Here is an 18,069-nt window from a genome sequence, read left to right on the forward strand (position 1 = left end):
AAAATTACTTGCCAAGAATTCTATATCCGGTGAAAATATTCTTCAAGAAAGAAGGCAAGATAGGGGCGCCTGGGTGGCTCAGTCGGTTAAGCGTCCGACTTCGGCTCAGGCTCAGGTCATGATCCCGTGGTCCGTGAGTTCAAGCCCTGCGTCCGGCTCTGCTGACAGCTTGGAACCTGCTTCAGATTCTGTGTCTCCCTCTGTCTTGCCCCTCCCCCCCGCTCATGCTCTGTGTCTCTCTCTGAAAAATAAGCAAACATTAAAAAAAAAAAGAAGAAGGTAAAATACTTTTATTTGAGAGAGTGAAGCTATGGGAGTTCACAGCCAGCACAGCTGTGCTAGGAGAAATGACAAGTGTAAGCTACGAGCCTCCCAGCCGAATATCCGTGTTCATTCTTCCTCCACGCACGTGCAGGGACAGACCCCGCTTCGCTGTTTCCCATCCACCGTGGGTGCGCTGAGAAGCTGACCGAACTGTCTAGACCGTAGAGCGGCTGGGGTGTGAGGTGTAAGGTCAGAGAGTGCGCGGGGCTTGTTCACCGAGACCGGAGGGGACCGCTCAGGCATGGCGGTCTCAGTCCATAAAGCACTCGGCCCATCGGCTCCCTCGGGCTCTCGCTCTGAGAAAGGAACCAGACGTCCATGCCCCGGGCACCCGGCTGCTCAGCTGGGACTTGAACAGGACCTTCCGGGACTTGGCTTTTGTTCAAGGCCAGATTTGATCCGTTCTCAAAAGTCTCTTTTATCCCCCGGCTCAGGACCATCTTCTCTGACGCAGATACGAGAAAGCTACAAATCAGCAACAGACCAGAGGAACACTTCTCCGTGTGAGAGCCACCGTGTGAGAGCACATTCAAATCGACACAGTCTTTACAAAGCGAGCATCTTAGTATCTTTGTAAATACCTAGGACACACGAATGAGGGACATGCGCCTTCTCAAAATGTCTGTCCCTGCACATGCGTGGAGGAAGAATAAACAGGGATATTCGGCTGGGAAGCTCGTAGCTTACACTCTCGTCCTTTGGAAATAACTTCAGATTTATAACAAAGTTGCAAACAAGTACAAGAACTATTCTATATAACCCTTTACCCAGATTTCTCAGAAGGTAACGTCGTATACAACTATTGTACATGATCAAAATCACAAAATTAGCACGGATCCCGCATGATCACCTAATCCCCGGGTCCCATTCTGATCTTACCCGTCGTGTCCCCACGCCCTTCCGTCTGGGACGGGCCCCCAGTCTTGAGTTCTTTCAGGACCTCACACCGTTTGAACAGGAACAATGTAGAAAGTCTTTTCATTCCGGCTAGTTGTTTACTGATGATTACATTTAGTTCAAGGCTTTTGACAAAAATATCACGGGAACGTGGCTGTGTTCTTCTCGGTGCATCACATCAGGAGGCCGGGAAGCTGATGCGTCCCGTTGCTGGCAGTGTGCACTCTGATCACTGGGTTAAGGTGGCACCTGCCAGTTTCTTCCGCTGCAAAGTTACCCCTTGTCCTGTAGTGTTTAAGGCGCGTCTTGTGAGAAAGTTTTCAAAATTACATAATGTTTTCTTTCTCATCACTCTTTTGCCCACGTGGTCGGTCTTTTTTTTTTTTTTATTTTTTTCATTTTTATTTATGTTTGAAAGAGAGGGACAGAGCGTGAGCAGGGGAGGGGCAGAGAGAGAGGGAGGCACAGAATCCGAAGCAGGCTCCAGGCTCCGAGCTGTCAGCACAGAGCCCGACGCGGGGCTTGAACCCACAAACTGCGAGATCACGACCTGAGCCAAAATCAGAAGCTTAACTAACTGAGCGCCCCCCCTCCCCGAGCACCCCCTGCTTAGTCTCTTTTGATGATGCTTGCCTAAAACAATTGTTATTGTGATTTTTTGCCAAACGGTCATTAAGTATTTCCATCATTCTCTCTACACGGATTGGAATTGGACTGCATTTTGCTGTCTTTCTCCTCTCCCTGTCCTGGGATTAGCTTTTTATTTATTTATCTATTTTTTTTTAAATTCAGATTCCTTTGAAAAAGAAATGATACTTGATAGTATTTGAAAACCGACATCTGGGCCAGTCCATGCTTGTCGCTATTGGGGTGTGTCACAGGATATACCTTCGCACACATACCCCCTTCCATCACATTCCATCACATTCCGTCTTTCCTTCCCCTTCCACATGTTTTGTCTCTGTTCTCCCGCAGTGAGAATCCTGTCATGTGACATCAGTGTATTTATTTATTTATTTATTTATTTATTTTATTTAATTTTATTTTTTGACATCAGTGTATTTAAGTGGCTTGATTAGGAAAGGTCTGCGTGTGTATTTCTTGGAGTCTCCATGTTTGGGATTCACGGGGCATCTTGAACCCACAGTTTTATGTCTTTTCCCAAATTCAGAAAATTACCAGTCACTGGTTTTTGAATATCTTTCCTGTCCCCCACTTTTGTCATCTTCTTCTAGGGTGTCATTTGCACACGTGTTAGACTTTCTGGTGTTGTCCCCGAGGCTCTGTTCATTTCTTCGGCGCCTTTTCTTCGTGTCGTGTTCAGACTGCATGATCGCTGTGATTTATCCCCAGGTTGTCTGAGTCTTTCTTTTCTCGTCCTCATCATGCTACCGAGCCCAGCAGGTGAGGGTTTTAATCTGGCAATTGTGTTTTTCGGTGCCACAAGTCCCGTTTTGTCATTCTCCGTGTGTTTCCCTTCTTGCTGACACTTCTCTCTCCATTCATCTCAAGCGTGTTTGCCCTCAGTTCTTGGGGCATTTTTACACTAACTGCTTTGAAGGCTTTGTGTGATGATTCCTAGTTGGGTTTTGCCCGATCTTCCGTATAAAGAGTAACTTTGAACGTGAGGCTAGGAGACGCCGAATCTTACTTCCATCTGATGGGAAGTGTTGATATTCTCGTTTTGGCAGAAGCAGGCCACCCGGTTCGGTTTATGCTACGAGCGCAGACCCGGGTTCGTGCGTTCTGGCTTCTGTGCTGGCCCAGGTTTCAAAGGCTGCTGTCTCTGGACACCCAGTGGCCCGTCTGGTGCCCATGGTCCGGTCCTCATGGTCTCCGCTGCTCAGGGCCCAGCCTGTGTGCACAGCTCAGGAGCGAGCCTGGGTTTCCATAAGCATCTTTACGGAATTTCTCTCCGTGCAGGGGACCCTGCCCAGCCCACCCTCCCCCAACCTGACCCAGCCCTGGCAAGGCCGCCCTGGACGCCCTGCACACGACCTCGTGTGGCACCCCCTCCCTGGTACCGTCTCATTGGAATTTCGGTCGCAGGTGAGGGCAGACATCTTTTCTTAAGTTTAAGTGGTATTTCATATCATTTTTGTTACATTTTTTCATATTTTTCTCATATTTGCTATCAGGCTTTTCCCCTTTCCTCAATATAGCCCCTGGGATGAAAATTTTTTTTTTAATGTTTTTTTTATTTTTGAGAGAGTGAGAGACAGAGCGTGAGTGGGGGACGGGAAGAGAGGGAGGGAGACACAGAATCCGAAGCAGCCTCCAGGCTCTGAGCTGTCAGCACAGAGCCTGATGCGGGGCTTGAACTCATGAACTGTGAGATCATGACCTGAGCCGAAGTCAGATGCTTAACTGACTAAGCCACCAAGGTGCCCCAATCTATCTTTATTTTTAATGTTTATTTATTTATTTTGAGAGAGAGAGAGAGAGAGAGAGAGAGAGACAGAGGGACAGAGAGAGCACGAGCAGGGGGAGGGGCAGAGAGAGAGGGAGAGAGAATCCCAAGCAGGCCCCAAGCAGTCAGCTCGGAGCCTGACTTGGGGCTCGGTCCCACAAACCGTGAGGTCATGACCCGAGCCAAGATTGAGAATTGACCGCTTAACCGACTGAGCCCCCCCAGGGTCATCTCACATATCTTTTTATTTCTTATATTTGGATCTTGATTAATACTAAAGAAGACTTTCTCTGCACCCAGGTTTTCAAGATATTCACATCCCATTTATTTTGGTATCTGCGTAGTTTTCATTGTTTAATTAGCATTTTGCTTGCTCTCACGTGCTGTGTGGACACTCGTATCCGGATCCAGTTTTACTTTTCCACATAGCCATGCGTTTGCATTTGTTTACACACCGATAATTTTTGAACCTCGTCTTTGATCCAGTCATTTCAGATTCCTCCTTTATCGTCCACAAAATTTCCATACGTTTTGGGTCTGTTTTGGGTCCCTACAATCTTTTTCACTTGATTATCCATTCATATGACAATAACACGCTGTTTAGAGTCTTGAGGTTTTTGTTTGTTTGTTTTTAGTGTGGTTTAACGTCTGGTAGCACTAATTCCCCCACAACTCTGCTTTTTCCCAGAGTATTTCTAGCTGATCTTAAGAATGTTGTTGTTTATGTGCGTTTCAACTCATCTCATTCAAGAAGAAAACCAGTACTTTTTATGGAAATCACATTAAATTTAAAAATCTATAGGTTACAGAGAGCTGACATTTTCATGCTATTCCAAGTCCTCATATCCAGGAGCAAGGAGCCTCTCCACAGTTGTTCGGGGTCACTGGGCTGCCTCTCGGAAGGGTGTGAAATTTAGATTTCTTGTAGATTTTGTACATTTAGCGTCAGGTTTATTTTCAAGTATAAGCTTTCTTGCCCCCACCGTAAAGGAGGTTTTCTCTCCAGCTACGCCCTCTAGTTGGGTCTTGCTTGCATATAAAAAGACTCTTGGTTTTCATTTTAATGTTTTAGCAGGCAGTGGACCTCATTTTAATTTTATATTCTGCTGCCTTATTGAACGATTTATTTATTATTATTTTTTTTTACATTTATTTACTTTGAGAGACAGAGTGAGACAAAGTGAGAGTGGGGGAGGGGCAGAGAGAGAGGGAGGCACAGGATTGGAAGCAGGCTCCAGGCTCTAAGCTGTCAGCACAGAGCCTGACGCGGGGCTCGAACCCACAGACTGTGAGATCGTGACCTGAGCTGAAGTTGGACGCTGAAGCCACCCAGGTGCCCCTTGAACGATTTTATTGACACACACACACACACACACACGCACACACACATGGCACGTCCTTGCACGATACGTTTGCAAAGATCTCACCACAGCACCGACACAAAAATGCCATTTCCTCTTCTGTGCCAGCAGCTGTCAGTGCTGTGCTTGTGTGTGAAGGAAACTTTGAAATGTCAGTAAACTGTGCTTTCACCAGCAAACACTCCGTTTCCCCTAAATGTTCAGCCTTATTCCATGGAGGTGTGCGATGAACCTCTCCCGTTCAGCCAACTTCGCTGAAGTGTGATTTACATATGCTAGAGTCACCCTTTCCAAGTGGACAGTTGGGTGAGTTCCCACGAGATTCTGTGCCACATGACCACCGTCACGCTCAAGATCAGGGCGCTTGCCCCGCCAGTCGGTGGCGCCCCCCCCCCCAGTACAGAGCCCCCCCAGCTCCCCGTGCTCCGTGGCCCCTCTCCCCATTTCCTCCTTCTTTCTCCCTTCCAAGCCTGCTCGTCAGCACGTTGTCACTCTGTGGCTTTCGTGGATCTTCTCTGTCATTTTGGTGTCCCATGTGGCAAAGTCACACTTGTGTGTGACTTGTCGCTCTTTCCCCGGGCACTGGATCACACACACGGCTTGTGGGTCTCAGCCCCGTCCCTCCCGCGAGCTTTCGGTCCACCCGCGTTCCTCAAAGTGCCGATTCCATTTTAAAACAAAAAGTCTGGGGGCGCCCGGGGGGCTCAGGAGGTTGGGCATCTGACTTCGGCTCGGGTCATGATCTCACAGTGTGTGGGTTCGAGCCCCGCGTCAGGCTCCGTGCTGACAGCTCGGAGCCTGGAACCTGCTTCGGATTCTGTGTCTCCCTCTCTCTCTGCCCCTCCCCCCCCAAAAGTAAATAAACATTAACGGAAATATTGAGACAAAAAGTCTGTACGGATTTTATTACTGCTGAGAACCGCTATAATTTCTTCCTTCAGCAGATGAGCTAACGGAAGCACAATAATTTCATTGCCAAATATTTGGGATGTTCAAGTTCATCTTGTTGTGGCCATTTAATTTACAGGGAGACGTGGTCAGAGAACATGGCCCAGGGGATAATTTATTGTTAAATGACAAAATTTGGGCATTGAAGACAAAGTGAGGGCCCCGGTGGCTGTGCCCTGGGGTCAGTGGTGTACCAGGGACCAGAGCCCGCGGGAGACGCTGGGAGTGTGGTTTCTCTCGCGCGTGAAGTTAGCATGTGACCGAATGCACAGATCCGTCCAGCAGGCATGGCGGCCTTGCAGTACAGATGTTTGGGTCTACTTTCCAGGGCCAAGGGGGTGACAGTGACACTGGGACCCTCCCATGGCCGGCTCTTCCGTTCAAGGTCTGCAGCCCACGCACCGCCCTCGCCTGCTCTCCAAGTGCCTCCTAAGAGCCCTTCTTCACTCAGGGCGTCTGGGCAGAGACACCTGAGCTCCATCGGGGTGGTCAAGTCCCACCACGGGACAGGGATTCCCTTGGTCGAGCCCAGCACACAGAGCCAATGACCCGCATCAAAGACAGAGACCAAGAACATTGAATCACCATATCGGTTTTATAGCTAAAGAGCTAAGGTAGTGCCAGATAGGAGAATCAGAAACTCAAGTGTTTATGAAGGAGGCGGGTAGAAGAAAGGGAAGGCAGGGCGTGACCCAGACTGGAGATGAGCCCCCAGTGGGCACAGATGCGCCACCAGGAGGCTGGGGAAGCTTGTATCAGGACCTGAGTTTTCCAGCACTGAGTATAAAAGAGAACCCAATCCCCAAAGAATCAGCAATAAAACTCCTGGGACTAATAAGTGAGTATAGCAATGCCCACGGACAGTGAGGCCTTCCTACTGCGCAACAGGGGTCCCGTGTGGCTTGGTGTCCAGGAGGGCTGGAGACAGTCACACGGCACTGGGGACTTGGGAAGCTGAGTGGCTGGGTCCAACACAGAGGCCCCGCTGCGGGCCCTGGCCCCATTTCACTGGCCTCGCTGAGCCTCTGACGGCACTCGTGGGGTTTCCCCACTGGTCACTCTCTCTTCATGGGCGAATTTTCCCATTTATTCAGCAAAGCTTCTCATTTCCAGCTGAGGGGCTGCAATCCTTGGTCCTCTGTCCAGAGGAGGGACCAGGGCCCCCAGTTCCGAAGGGTCTTATCTTTGTGGCGAGGGAAGCAGAGGGGCTGGGACGGTGGGCGTGTGGACAGGGCACAGTGGCTCCTGCCCCAGTTCACACACACGTATTTCCTAGGTAAACGCCGCTCGAAGGAAGACCTTGACCCCTGCACCAGCGGTTGAGTCCCCTCTGCCCTGGCTTTCCGGCCCCAAGCTCAGGGAACCAGAGACTCCTGGTGCCCCAACGAGCCCTGCGTGGGGAGACTGGGACGAAGGTGGCGACAGGCCTGCCCGGACAGCCTCGGGGACCGGTGAGGTTAAATTCGGCACGAAAACTCACAAGCAGAGTGCAGGCAAGGTCCTGCCCTGGGCCCTGTCCCTGTCCCAGATCTCACCTGAGATCTCGTCTTACCTCCAGTGGCCTCCTGGCACAGCGGTGAGCCACGACCCAGGGCTGTCCCCACCCTGCAAAGGCCGTGGGCACGAGTCCACCTGAGTCCATGGGGAAAATGACAAGTAGTTGGGGACTGGGGGCAGGTGCGCCACGGAAGGCAGGCTGGTGTGCAGACCCTGCTGGGGGGGGGGCGTGAGGACCGGGGTGGCTGGTTGGAGGAGCACTGGGGGGTGGGGGGGGGCCCAGGATGTTGCCACCTGTTGATGCTAGCCCCGCACACAGACTCTCCTGCTCCCCCTCCCACCCAGGGCCCCCACTCCCGGCCCCGTCCTCCAGGATGTGCCCCCGGGTGTCCCGTGGGTGCCCCAGCTCGGCCTGGACAGCCCTGAGCTTGTCACCGGTTCCACCTGTCCCAACCTCCTCCTCACCTGTGCCCTCACCTGGGCAACCCTCCTCCCGCAGGCCAGGCAGGGGCTGTCCCTTCCACCAGCCCTCACTCTCTCCAACCCAGCTGCCCCCCAAACGTGGGTTTCGTCCACCCCACTCCCCAGCCGTCCCCTCCTGGCATCTCTGCATCCGAGCTCCTTACATGAGCACCACCCACACGCCCCAGACCCTGACCGACCTTCCGGTCTCTCCCCCACGTCCACGCAGCGGCCTGCCGGCCCTCCGGAGCCCATGACTCTGGTAAGCAACCCAGTGGGTTGCAACCCAGTGCTGGGCCCGGGGCCCGGGGGCCGTCCCCATGCTCGGTCGGCCCAGCTGGATGGTTTTGTCCAGACGGTGCACAGCCACGGGGGTCTGTAGAGAGGTGGGCTGGAGGGACGTGGTCCGGGCACAGCAGGTGGAGGTGGCTGGAGGCACAGGAGCGCCGAGCGGTCAGGCAGTGAGTTCACTGTCTCCAGAAGCAGTGGTGGTGGTGGTCTCAACGCCCTCGGGTGGGCACCCACAGCACTTACGGATGGAGGGGGCGGGGCCGGGGGGGGGTCTGGCCACATCAGAGCCAGAATCAGGGCCGCAGCCGCCCTCTGGCCTTGGCCAGGCCCTTCTTGTCCCTGCAAGGCCCTGGACAGTGTGTTCGGGGCATGAAACCGTACACAGGGAGCGGCTACCCCGAGCTGGGACACGCCCACCACCCCCCAGGCAGGGCAGGACTGCTAACTCCTGGCTGTCTGAGCACAGGGCTCCCGCAGGGATGGGAGAGGTGGCCAGGTCCAGGATGGAGGCAGCGGTACCCTTCCCGCTACCTCAGAGGGGGAGGGTCCCCCCGCCAGTGTCTTGAAAGGGACGGAGGCAGGGCAGAGGCGGGGGTCGGGAGGGTGCAGTGGGTCTACGGGGCCAAGAGGAAGGTGCTCACAGCAGGGCCCAGAGGAGGCCGAGGGCTGCCCCAAGCAGGAACTCCCCTCGAAGGGCCAAGCGGGTGGCGGAGGCCCCGTTGCAGAGATATCCAGAACAGCACTGCCTGACGATCTTGCCAAACACCATAGATCCCAACATCCACTCATACTTCATGTTGGTGTTGGGACATCTGGGAGCACAGCGCTTGCTGAGTTGGACCATCACCCTTGATCCTGCGCGAGAGGAGACAGCAGGTGGCCACCAGCCTGGGGGAGGTGGGCAGGCGGGGGAGGGGCGCTTTCCACGTGAGCCGCAAAAGCCCAGACTCAACCTGAGAATCAGAGAGTCGTGACCCCGCAGGGCCTACCGGACCTCCCAGGCCCCAGGCCTGCAGGACAGCGGCCCCCACGGTCACCCTCGAGGTCACAACAAAATTGGGGTTCGGGACTGCTGGCCCCGGTGGGGGCTTTTCCCCGCCGCGCCCCATGGCCCGGACCGCCCTGGCCAGCCCAGAAGCCTGCGAGTCCTGGGGATGTGGGTTGAAGCAGGGACGACAGACTCGACTCGGCTGTCCCCCTGCTGCGCTCAGGCCGGGCGTGGCCCCGTCTCCCACTGTTCCTGTCAAGATGTGGCACAAGCCTCCGAAGGGAACGTGGGGAGAAAGGAGAACACGCAGAGCAGCCCAAACTGTGGAAGAGAAGGCCGCCCACCTTTCTCGGGTGGCGTTACGTTATGGCGTGCAGATTGTCGTGTTGAATTCTATCAGCTTGTGTGACGTGAGAACCGGTTACGTTATGTCAGGGCCGGCCCGGGGCTACGCAAAGGCTCCGGGCTGGCCTTGCTGCGGGGTCCCTGGCGGCAGGCAAGAGGCCGGCCTCCTCCTCTCCTGGAGCCCCCCTCCCTCCCCGGCGCCCCCTCCCCAGTGCTCGGTGTGGAGACCGCGAGGCAGCCCAGGCCGATGGCTCCCTCCAGCAGGGAGGGCCACCGTTACACGTCACCGCCACACACAGGGCCTTCAGGCCACAAACCGACACGGAATCCCTGGGTGGAGCCCAGGGCGAAGGAGACAGTGCGAACAAAAGAGCAAACCGGGGGAAGAGGCGTGAACCACATGGCGTTAGAGCACCACAGCCATCAAAGTGCTTATCCCCCGTCCTCCTCCGGAGAAGCCAGGCCTGGAGGGGGCGCAGAGCACGGGGTGGGGGCTCCCTCCTGAAGGGTGCACGTGGAAAGGGGCCAGGGTGTCCCCAAATGCACCTGCGTTTCTCACAGGCGCGTCCACTTTACGGATTTATCTCCGGGAAGCCCGGCTGGGCCACATGGATTTTCTGGCATCATTACCGGAAAATCAGGAGACGAGACCCCTCGAGACCCCTCCTGAGGTTCATGAGGGGGAGTTGATTCAATGAACGACGATGGTCCAGCAGGCCCGGAGGGGGAGGGGCGCTGGCGGGTCCCCAGGGGCCTGGAACCATCCGGCCAGAATCAGCAAGCCCGGTGGCGCTGTCGGAAGAGCGTTGGGGTCTCTCCACATCCCGCTCTCTGGATATTTTTGGAACTTGATAAAAGAGTGTTTCTAGTGGTCTGCTCTGTGACGTCTCATGTGGTTCCTGTTCCACATTATAATCTCCTAGAAGGCTTGTTCTGAAAAGTCCTATCACTTGAGGCCCACAGCAGCCGCTGGGGAGGGGGTGGAAGCCTGGTGGGCAGCCTGGCCAGCGCCCCTCCGGGCTCACCCTCCCCTGCCCAGCCATCCCTCTGGTCACACCTGATCCTCCGCCCTGAGGACAGTTCCTGCGGGGTGGGGGGTGGGGGCACGGAAGACCTGGTACTTCGGAAAGAGGAGAAAAATTCAGGATCTGCGCACACTCCCCCTGGAGTCCGGCGGCAGGAGAGGGCAGGGGGTGGTGGGGCCGGCCGGTGTCGGGACGCCCCGCCCCTTCCCTGCGAGCTCCGGGACGTACTCTTGGTCAGGACCACCGCGCTGGACACGCAGACCCGGTCGGTGGGGTAACACTGGGTGGGCGCGCACAGCTCCTCCCTGGTGACTTTGAAGCACTGGTAGCAGCTCAGGTTCAGGCCTGCAGGGCGGCCAGGGGGGTCGCGGTGGGGAGGCCAGTCCACCCCTGCGAGCCCCGCCCCCCCCCCCCCGCGGTCCCCCCCTACCTGGCTGTTTCTTGCCGCCTCCGGCAAACTCCACACACACCAGCAGAGCCCACAAGACTGGCCCCAGTCCACCCATCGTGCCAGAGGCCGAGCCTGAGGGTGGGGAGGAGCAGGGGAGGGACGTCCCAAACCCCCAGCCCCACACTGGCCTCCCCTCCCCACCTCCCCACCTCCCCACCTCCCCAGGCTCTGGGGTCTGATTCTCCGGGTGGCTTCTCTCAGCACCCACTTCCTGCACCGCTCACACCTGCTGCAGATCGCTGGCCTTTGAGGAGGGTCAACCCTGGGAGGGCCCCAGGGCACTTGCCAGCCCCTCTTCTGCAGCTCCTGCCCTGGGGAGGGCTTCCCCGGGTCCCTGAGGACGGCAGCCACCAGCCACCTCAGCTGCTGGGCAGAAGGAGGGCCCCCTTGTCCCCTGAGGGTCCATCCCCTGGGTGGGCCAGCCTCCGCGTCTGCTGTCCTTCCTTCTCGCTGTAACAGACCCGTGGAGAGCAGGGCCCTGTTCTCACCACGGGGCCACGGACAGATTGGGGCCCTGCCTCCAGGGCCCTCCCCTCAGGCCTCAAAGGTGGAAGCTGGGGGCAAGGGAGGGAAGCGGGGGAGGAGGGACCATTGGCCAGAGAACAGAGGAAGTGAGGGCCCTCCCGCAGGGGAGAGCCTGAGAGCCAGGCAAGGAGCCAGAACCCAAGAATCGGGGGAGGAGAAGAGGGAGGGGGAGGAGGGAGAGGTGACGGGGTACAAATCTTTAATCTTTTCAGTCTTTGTGGAATGCGGTGAGGGGCGGTCCAGGTCCCGAGAGGCGGGGCGGTGAGTTCCAAGAGCACCCTCTAGCCTGAGGCCTGGAAGGCCGGCAAGGCTGCCTTGTCTATCAGCCCCTCAGCTCCTCCCACCTCCTGGGCCTGGGGACCCTGGAAAGCCCTGGGGCCCCGCAGAGGGTCTGGAACCTGTGACAGGCTGAGCAGGGCGTCACCGCACCCACCGCAAGGCTGGGCGACCGGGCTTTGGAGACTGATGTCCTCAGCTCAGGCCAGGCTGTCTCCCATCAGAATCCCCCCCTGCTTGGGGAAGATCTGGACACGGTGTGGAGGGTGGCCCTTCCCAGCACAGAGCCCGGGACCCTGCCCACCCAGCTCATCCCTCCCGACATTCCTGTGTCCCTTTCCCGTTATCCTTGTTTGCAAGAGCCTAGGACTGAACCATGTTCTCTGTGGGCCCTGCGCTCCCCGGAGCCTGCTTTTGCTGGAGCCGGCGGTAAAGACACAACATTCACGGGCACTTGGTAAAGCCCGGTTAGACTTATTCAAAGGGCTGTCTGCCCAGGCACGAGGACCAGGGCACTGGGGTCACGCGTGGGAGGGGAGACTGTCTCCATCAGAAAGCAGCAGGGGCTGCGGGTGAGCGGATGGACAGGAGGAGACGTCCGGGCACAGCCAGGGCCCATCAGGGGCCCATCCGGGGCCCATCCGGGGCAGAGGCGTTCAGGCTGAGCCCACCTGCCAGGATTCTTGCTGAGGGCAGGCCAGGTGGTCAGACCTCACTGGGGTGTGTGTGTGTGTGCACGCACGTGCACGCGAGCGCAGGATGAGGAAACTGATCAGATGTGGAAGGCGGTCAGCTGTGGGGAGCGATTGGATGTGGAGGGTGGGGGCTGCTTTTGCTAAAACTGGAGGTCACAGGAGGACGCAGATAGGCCCAGGAGAAGGTTCTGGAGCCTGACTAGAGGTTGGTCAAACAGAATCTTCATCACCAGACAGCCTGGAGCTTCAGGAATGTTGCCCTCTCCTCTGAGTCCCCTGCCCCCTGTCTCCTGAGGCTGCCGCCCAGAGGGGCAGTGCCTCATGCCCAGGGGGGCCTCAGCTGGATGTCAGGTGGCCTCACCACGTCCTGTCAGCAAAGTCTCCCCTGGTGTTTCCTTTCTCTTTTCCTTCCGGCCTTGATTTCCTGAATCGTATCCTTTTGAGCATCGTGCCGAGCGGGGCAGGGTGTGGGCCCTGGGTCTGAATCCGCCTGGGTGGTGTGAGCCCAGCCTCCCTGCCCTCGGGAATCTAGCAGGAGGTGAGAGGGGTGGCGGCTATGTGGAAGGTGGTGGAGAAGGGCCTCCCCTTCCCAGAACTGGGCTCCTGGGGCCTCTGTACCCTCCTCAGACCACGCTGCCCCCCTGCCCCCAGGTGGCCCAGTGATGGCTGCAGGCAGAGAGTACTGGTTAGGAATGAGGGTTGCGGCCCGTTGGGGTCAGTTCCCCTCCAGTCCACGCAGTGGTCCATCCAGGACCGTCCCCTCCCTGCCTTGCCTGGGGCACATCCTAGGGCCCCACCTGGCCAGGTGCAGCCCTGGTGAGGGGTGTCGGTCGGGAGCCTCAGGTCCTTTATCTGGTGATGCTCCTGTCATTTCCGCCTGTCGGGTCTCTCCTGGTGGGGGCCTGGCTTGGGGATGGGCCTAGAGAGGACGGAAGAAGTGGGGCGGGGGGGGGGGGGGGGGGGGGAACCATTCATTATGTTTATTCATTTGTCTGTCCAAGCTGGGACGGAATTGAATGTGAATTTGGGACTGTGAAATCCACAAAACCCAGATGGGAAGAAAGGAGCCTGGGCAGGGGGGTGAGGGTGGCGGGGTCCAGGAGGAGTGAGGCCAGTACCCCTGGAGCGGGGCTGACCGTATGCCGTCCTGGTCACAGCGGAGAGGGACGTGCTCGGGCCACACAGCCATCAGCGCCCATGTTATCCCAGTTACTGGTCGCCCTTGCTTCCCCGCAGGGAACGCTGGTCACTTTCCACCGAGAGCCCTGTTGGTAGGGGAGGGGCAGGGGGAGGGCCCCATTGCCCAGATCTCTGGGCTTTCAGAAATCAAGAGCCTGAGTGAGGCCTATGTCCCTTGGTCCCTAGGAGGGACAGAGGGGCCTGTGTTGTGCTGAGGCTCAGGTTCAACGAGGGAAAAGATAATTCTGGTTCTAGAACCGTTTAGTCCCAGTGCTCTCTCCCCCCCCAACCCCTGCGCAGAGTGTCACGGGTATTGGCGTATTGTCCTGCACAACTGTCAGCCTCTGCCCCCAGGGCCTGACAAAGATCACTGCAGTTAGGGCCACCCTTGGGGGCGTGCAGGCCTGTCCCAGACTGGCATGTACAAGCCCCTGTAGGGACAGGGGTTTGGATAAAACTCCGTTCTCCCAAGAAGCATTTTGTGACCACGTGGCTGCCCGGCAGACAGGGCCCTCTGAACCCTCCCTTGTCAGCGGCACAGAGAAAAATCCTGCTCTGCCCCGAGCACGGACGTGCCCGGCCTGCTGGCTCCAACTTCTCCAGACGACGGCCATTCGAACACCATCCCAGGCTGGGCCTGTGCGCTGGCTGTGCCCCCAGAGTGGAGACAGCAGGGCACGGCTGTGGGCCCGGCAGACCCACCGGGGCCAGATGCTGCCCGGAAAGGCTCCGAGATGAGGGGCAGAGCTGGGCGCTCCTGGGATCACACTGGGCATCTTGCCCCGTCCAGAGGGTCCTGGGATCCCGGCTGCATTGACGCTCTCTCCAGCTTCAGCTCAGTATGTTCCGGGGACCTGGCCATGCTCTCTGGGCCCCCCATGACTGCACTTGGTTCCCGCTCAGGTTCCAGGAACAGCCCTGGGTGGTAGCCCAGGCTGTGCATCCGTAGGCTTAGTCCTACAGCGGGCTAGGGACACTCGCCCCTCATCTCTCAGGACTCCATTTTGTCCCAGACCACGGTGACTGAGTGCTGATGGACAGTTAGGGGCAGGCTGAGGCAGATGAGCGGAAGGGACAAGATAACCTCTGCTGGACCACACATCCGGAGCAGCGGTCCGGGGCTCAGTGCTCCAGGTCCCTGGAAGGACGCTTGTCACCTGACCCTTCCTGCGGACGTGCTCGCTGCTTGGTGGTTATTCAAGTCGCAGTCTGCACGTGGGACCCCCCCTTCTACCCTTTCTGGAAACCAGACAAAATCGAAGGTGGCTACAAGCACTCACAAAAACCCATGTTATTTATTTTTCATTTTTTTTAATGTTTATTTTTGCGAGTGAGAGAGAGACAGAATGTGAGCGGGGGAGGGGCAGAGAGAGAGAGGGAGACACAGAATCGGAAGCAGGCTCCAGGCTCCAGGCTCCAAGCTGTCAGCACAGGGCCCGACGCGGGGCTCGAACTCATGGACCGCGAGATCGTGAGCTGAGCCGACACCACGAGTTGGACGCTCAACGGACTGGGCCACCCAGGCGTCCCCAAAAGCATTTTTGAAAGAGAAGAACAAATCGGGAGGTACAATATTACCTGTTTTTTTTTTTAAATTTTTTTTAACGTTTATTTATTTTTGAGACAGAGAGACACAGAGCATGAATGGGGGAGGGGCAGAGAGAGAGGGAGACACAGAATCCGAAACAGGCTCCAGGCTCTGAGCTGTCAGCACAGAGCCCGACGCGGGGCTCGAACTCACGGACAGTGAGATCGTGACCTGAACTGAAGCCGGTGCTCAACCGACTGAGCCACCCAGGCGCCCCCAACATTACCTGGTTTTAAGCCTGACTGTAAGACCACGGTAATTCAGACAATAATATTGTTTTGGGCATCAGGATGGACACGTGGGTCAATGGAACAGAATGGCAGGTTCAGAAACAAACCCCACCTATCCACTCAATTGGTTTTTATAAAGCCCTCAAGCTAATTCAGTGGGGAAAGGTTTGTCTTTTCAGTAAGTGGTGTTGGAATAAGCTTCCCTAGGAGAGCAAATCTCAGCACATATCTCTAAGCATACATGTGGCTCCTCAGGTACTGGATGTAATCATCCAGCATTCATCTGTGGAATGGGTCTAATATGCGAGCATAAGAGCCAACACTCACAGTCTTCTAGAAACAAGTACAGGAGATAATCTGTGTGACTTTGGCTAGATAAATGTCTCTTAGGACACAAACAGCATCATCTCTAAAGGGAAAAAAAAGTATAAATTCGACTTCATTAGAATTAAAAGCTTCTGCTCTTAAGATAGTTTAAGGGAATAAAACTGAAACCCAAAGCCAGGAGAAAATATTTGTGTCTGTTAAAACGGTGCGTACGATTTTATAAAAAGGAAACAACCGTATGATAAGTGGACAAGAGATCTGGATAGACCCTTCGCCATTGAAGAAATCCAGACGGCAAAAAGCTCACGAAAAGATGTTCGGCATCTTTAGCCACCAGGAAAATGTAAGTCAGGACCACAACGGGATACCCCTAGACGCCTGCAAAACCAGCTACGGTCGAAGACAGACGATGCCTAGTGCTGGAACTCTCCGGAGGTGCCAGGGGCAGACACAGAAAGCTGCAGCCCTTTGGGAAAATGTTGGGCAGTTTCTTATAGGGTTAGACGTACTCTTCCTCGCCTGCGACCCAGCCGTCACCCTTCTGGGCTTTTACCCCAAAGGAATGAAAACAGACCTGGATAGAAGTTTTATTCACACGTGTGTACATCCACGAGAGAGAATACTAGCTAACAAGGTGGTAAATACAAGACAACAGCCCCCAGAGTCACTGAGGCTGAGCCCCGAGGCACCTGGGACCTAATTACAGTCCCAGCTCTCCTGGGAATGAAACCTCAAACCAGTCAATCTGGAATTACCTGGTCAGCGCTAGTGAGGGGATCTGCCTGACAGATCTCTGCTGTCCCTTAAAGGAAGACGACTTTGTCACAACCGACCTGCATTTTGCCATGTAACTTGCCCGGCCTGCTCTCTTCTGCCTATAAAAGCCTTATTTCATGACGCTCCTCAGGGCTCCTTTCTATCAGCTAGATCGGAGGCTGTGCGGTTCATGAATTGGCGAATAAAGCCAATAAACTCTTTAAGATTTACCCAGCTGAATTTTGTTTTTAAACAAATGTAAAGGGATAAACAACAGATACATGCAATGACACGAGTGAATCTCAAAAACACACGAAGTTAAAAAGGAAAAACAAAAAACCACGCGTGTCGTGCGACTCCATTAATATGAGATTCTAGAAGGCACAGATGAGAGGGTAGCAGAAATCAAGTCAGTGATCGCCAGGGGTGAGGGCTTGGAGGAGGGAGCTGACTGCAGGGAGGTGCCAGGGACCCCTTTAGGCATGAGGACAGGTTCCACAGGTTGCTTGTGGTGGGCGGTTGCATTTTATTCAAATGGTACTTCAAAAAGCTGATTGAAGATAAGCTTCCCACAAAGAAAAACTTCAGATTTAGATGCTCTCACTGGTTAATTCTTCCAAGCAATCAAAGGAAAGGTAACATCAATCTTCCAGAATCTCTTTCAGAGGAAACCAAGAAATGAACACTCCCTCATTAATTTTCAGAGGCTGCATAAGCTAGATTTTTAAAAAATGGACAAAGTATTACAAGAAATGGAAACTCCAGGGCAATCTCCCATAAAATTTAATGAAAATGTATCCTAAGAATAATATCAGGAAACCACCAGTGGCCCCCCCCCAAAAGAAAACATACTTTCTTCTAATATATGCAGAAAGTAATTTGATTAAATTCAACACAATTTACGATAACTCTCTGAGCCAGCTAGGAATGAAGGGGCCTTTCCGATCTGATAAGGGGCACCTGTGATGGTGGGGAACCACTGTTTCTCCCCTGTTGTCACCACTGCTATTTAAGATGGGGTCAAGCTGCCATCCCTTGGACGCCCTATGATTTTGAATTTAGACAGTCCAGTATGAGGTACAGAGCAACTATTGCAACGAACACATGAATTCAGAAAGGTCACTGGCTGGAGGATCAACATATAAAACCCAACCGTTTTTCCATATACTAACAACAAATTGAGAATCTTAAATTTAAAAAACCCACGTTGAATTGTGGGATGCCCGAGGACAATTTCAGCTGCCCATATCCGAGCCTGCGTCCTCTTCCTAGTGAGGAAAGGAACGCAAGTCAACGGAAAGGCAACAGAACCCCACCTTTCTCATGACCTCAGCGCGCCCCGGAGATGAGGGCGACGCCACAAAGGTCTTTGGGGAGGAACAGCCGCACAGTTCTGGGAGGGGTGTCTGGTCCTGGGCACCTGCTGTGCAGACCGAGGTTGGGGGGGAGGGGGAGAGGGGGAGGAAAGGGAAGAAAGGGAGAGTCCGAGGGCGA

General features: G+C 55.3%; 1 protein-coding gene across 1 annotated transcript; it reads right to left on the reverse strand.

Moving 5' to 3' along the window:
* Positions 1-6,035: 6,035 nt before the first annotated feature.
* On the reverse strand, positions 6,036-11,130 carry LY6L (lymphocyte antigen 6 family member L). The gene is made up of 3 exons (XM_027063744.2): positions 10,979-11,130; positions 10,777-10,893; positions 6,036-9,045 (listed from the first exon to the last, which is right to left on the reverse strand). The coding sequence occupies exons 1-3, from the start codon at positions 11,052-11,054 to the stop codon at positions 8,828-8,830; spliced, it is 411 nt and encodes a 136-aa protein (XP_026919545.1). The 5' UTR covers positions 11,055-11,130; the 3' UTR covers positions 6,036-8,827.
* Between the last annotated feature and the right edge of the window lie 6,939 nt (positions 11,131-18,069).

This window comes from Acinonyx jubatus, chromosome F2, assembly GCF_027475565.1.
Source record: "Acinonyx jubatus isolate Ajub_Pintada_27869175 chromosome F2, VMU_Ajub_asm_v1.0, whole genome shotgun sequence".
Lineage (NCBI taxonomy): Eukaryota > Metazoa > Chordata > Mammalia > Carnivora > Felidae > Acinonyx > Acinonyx jubatus.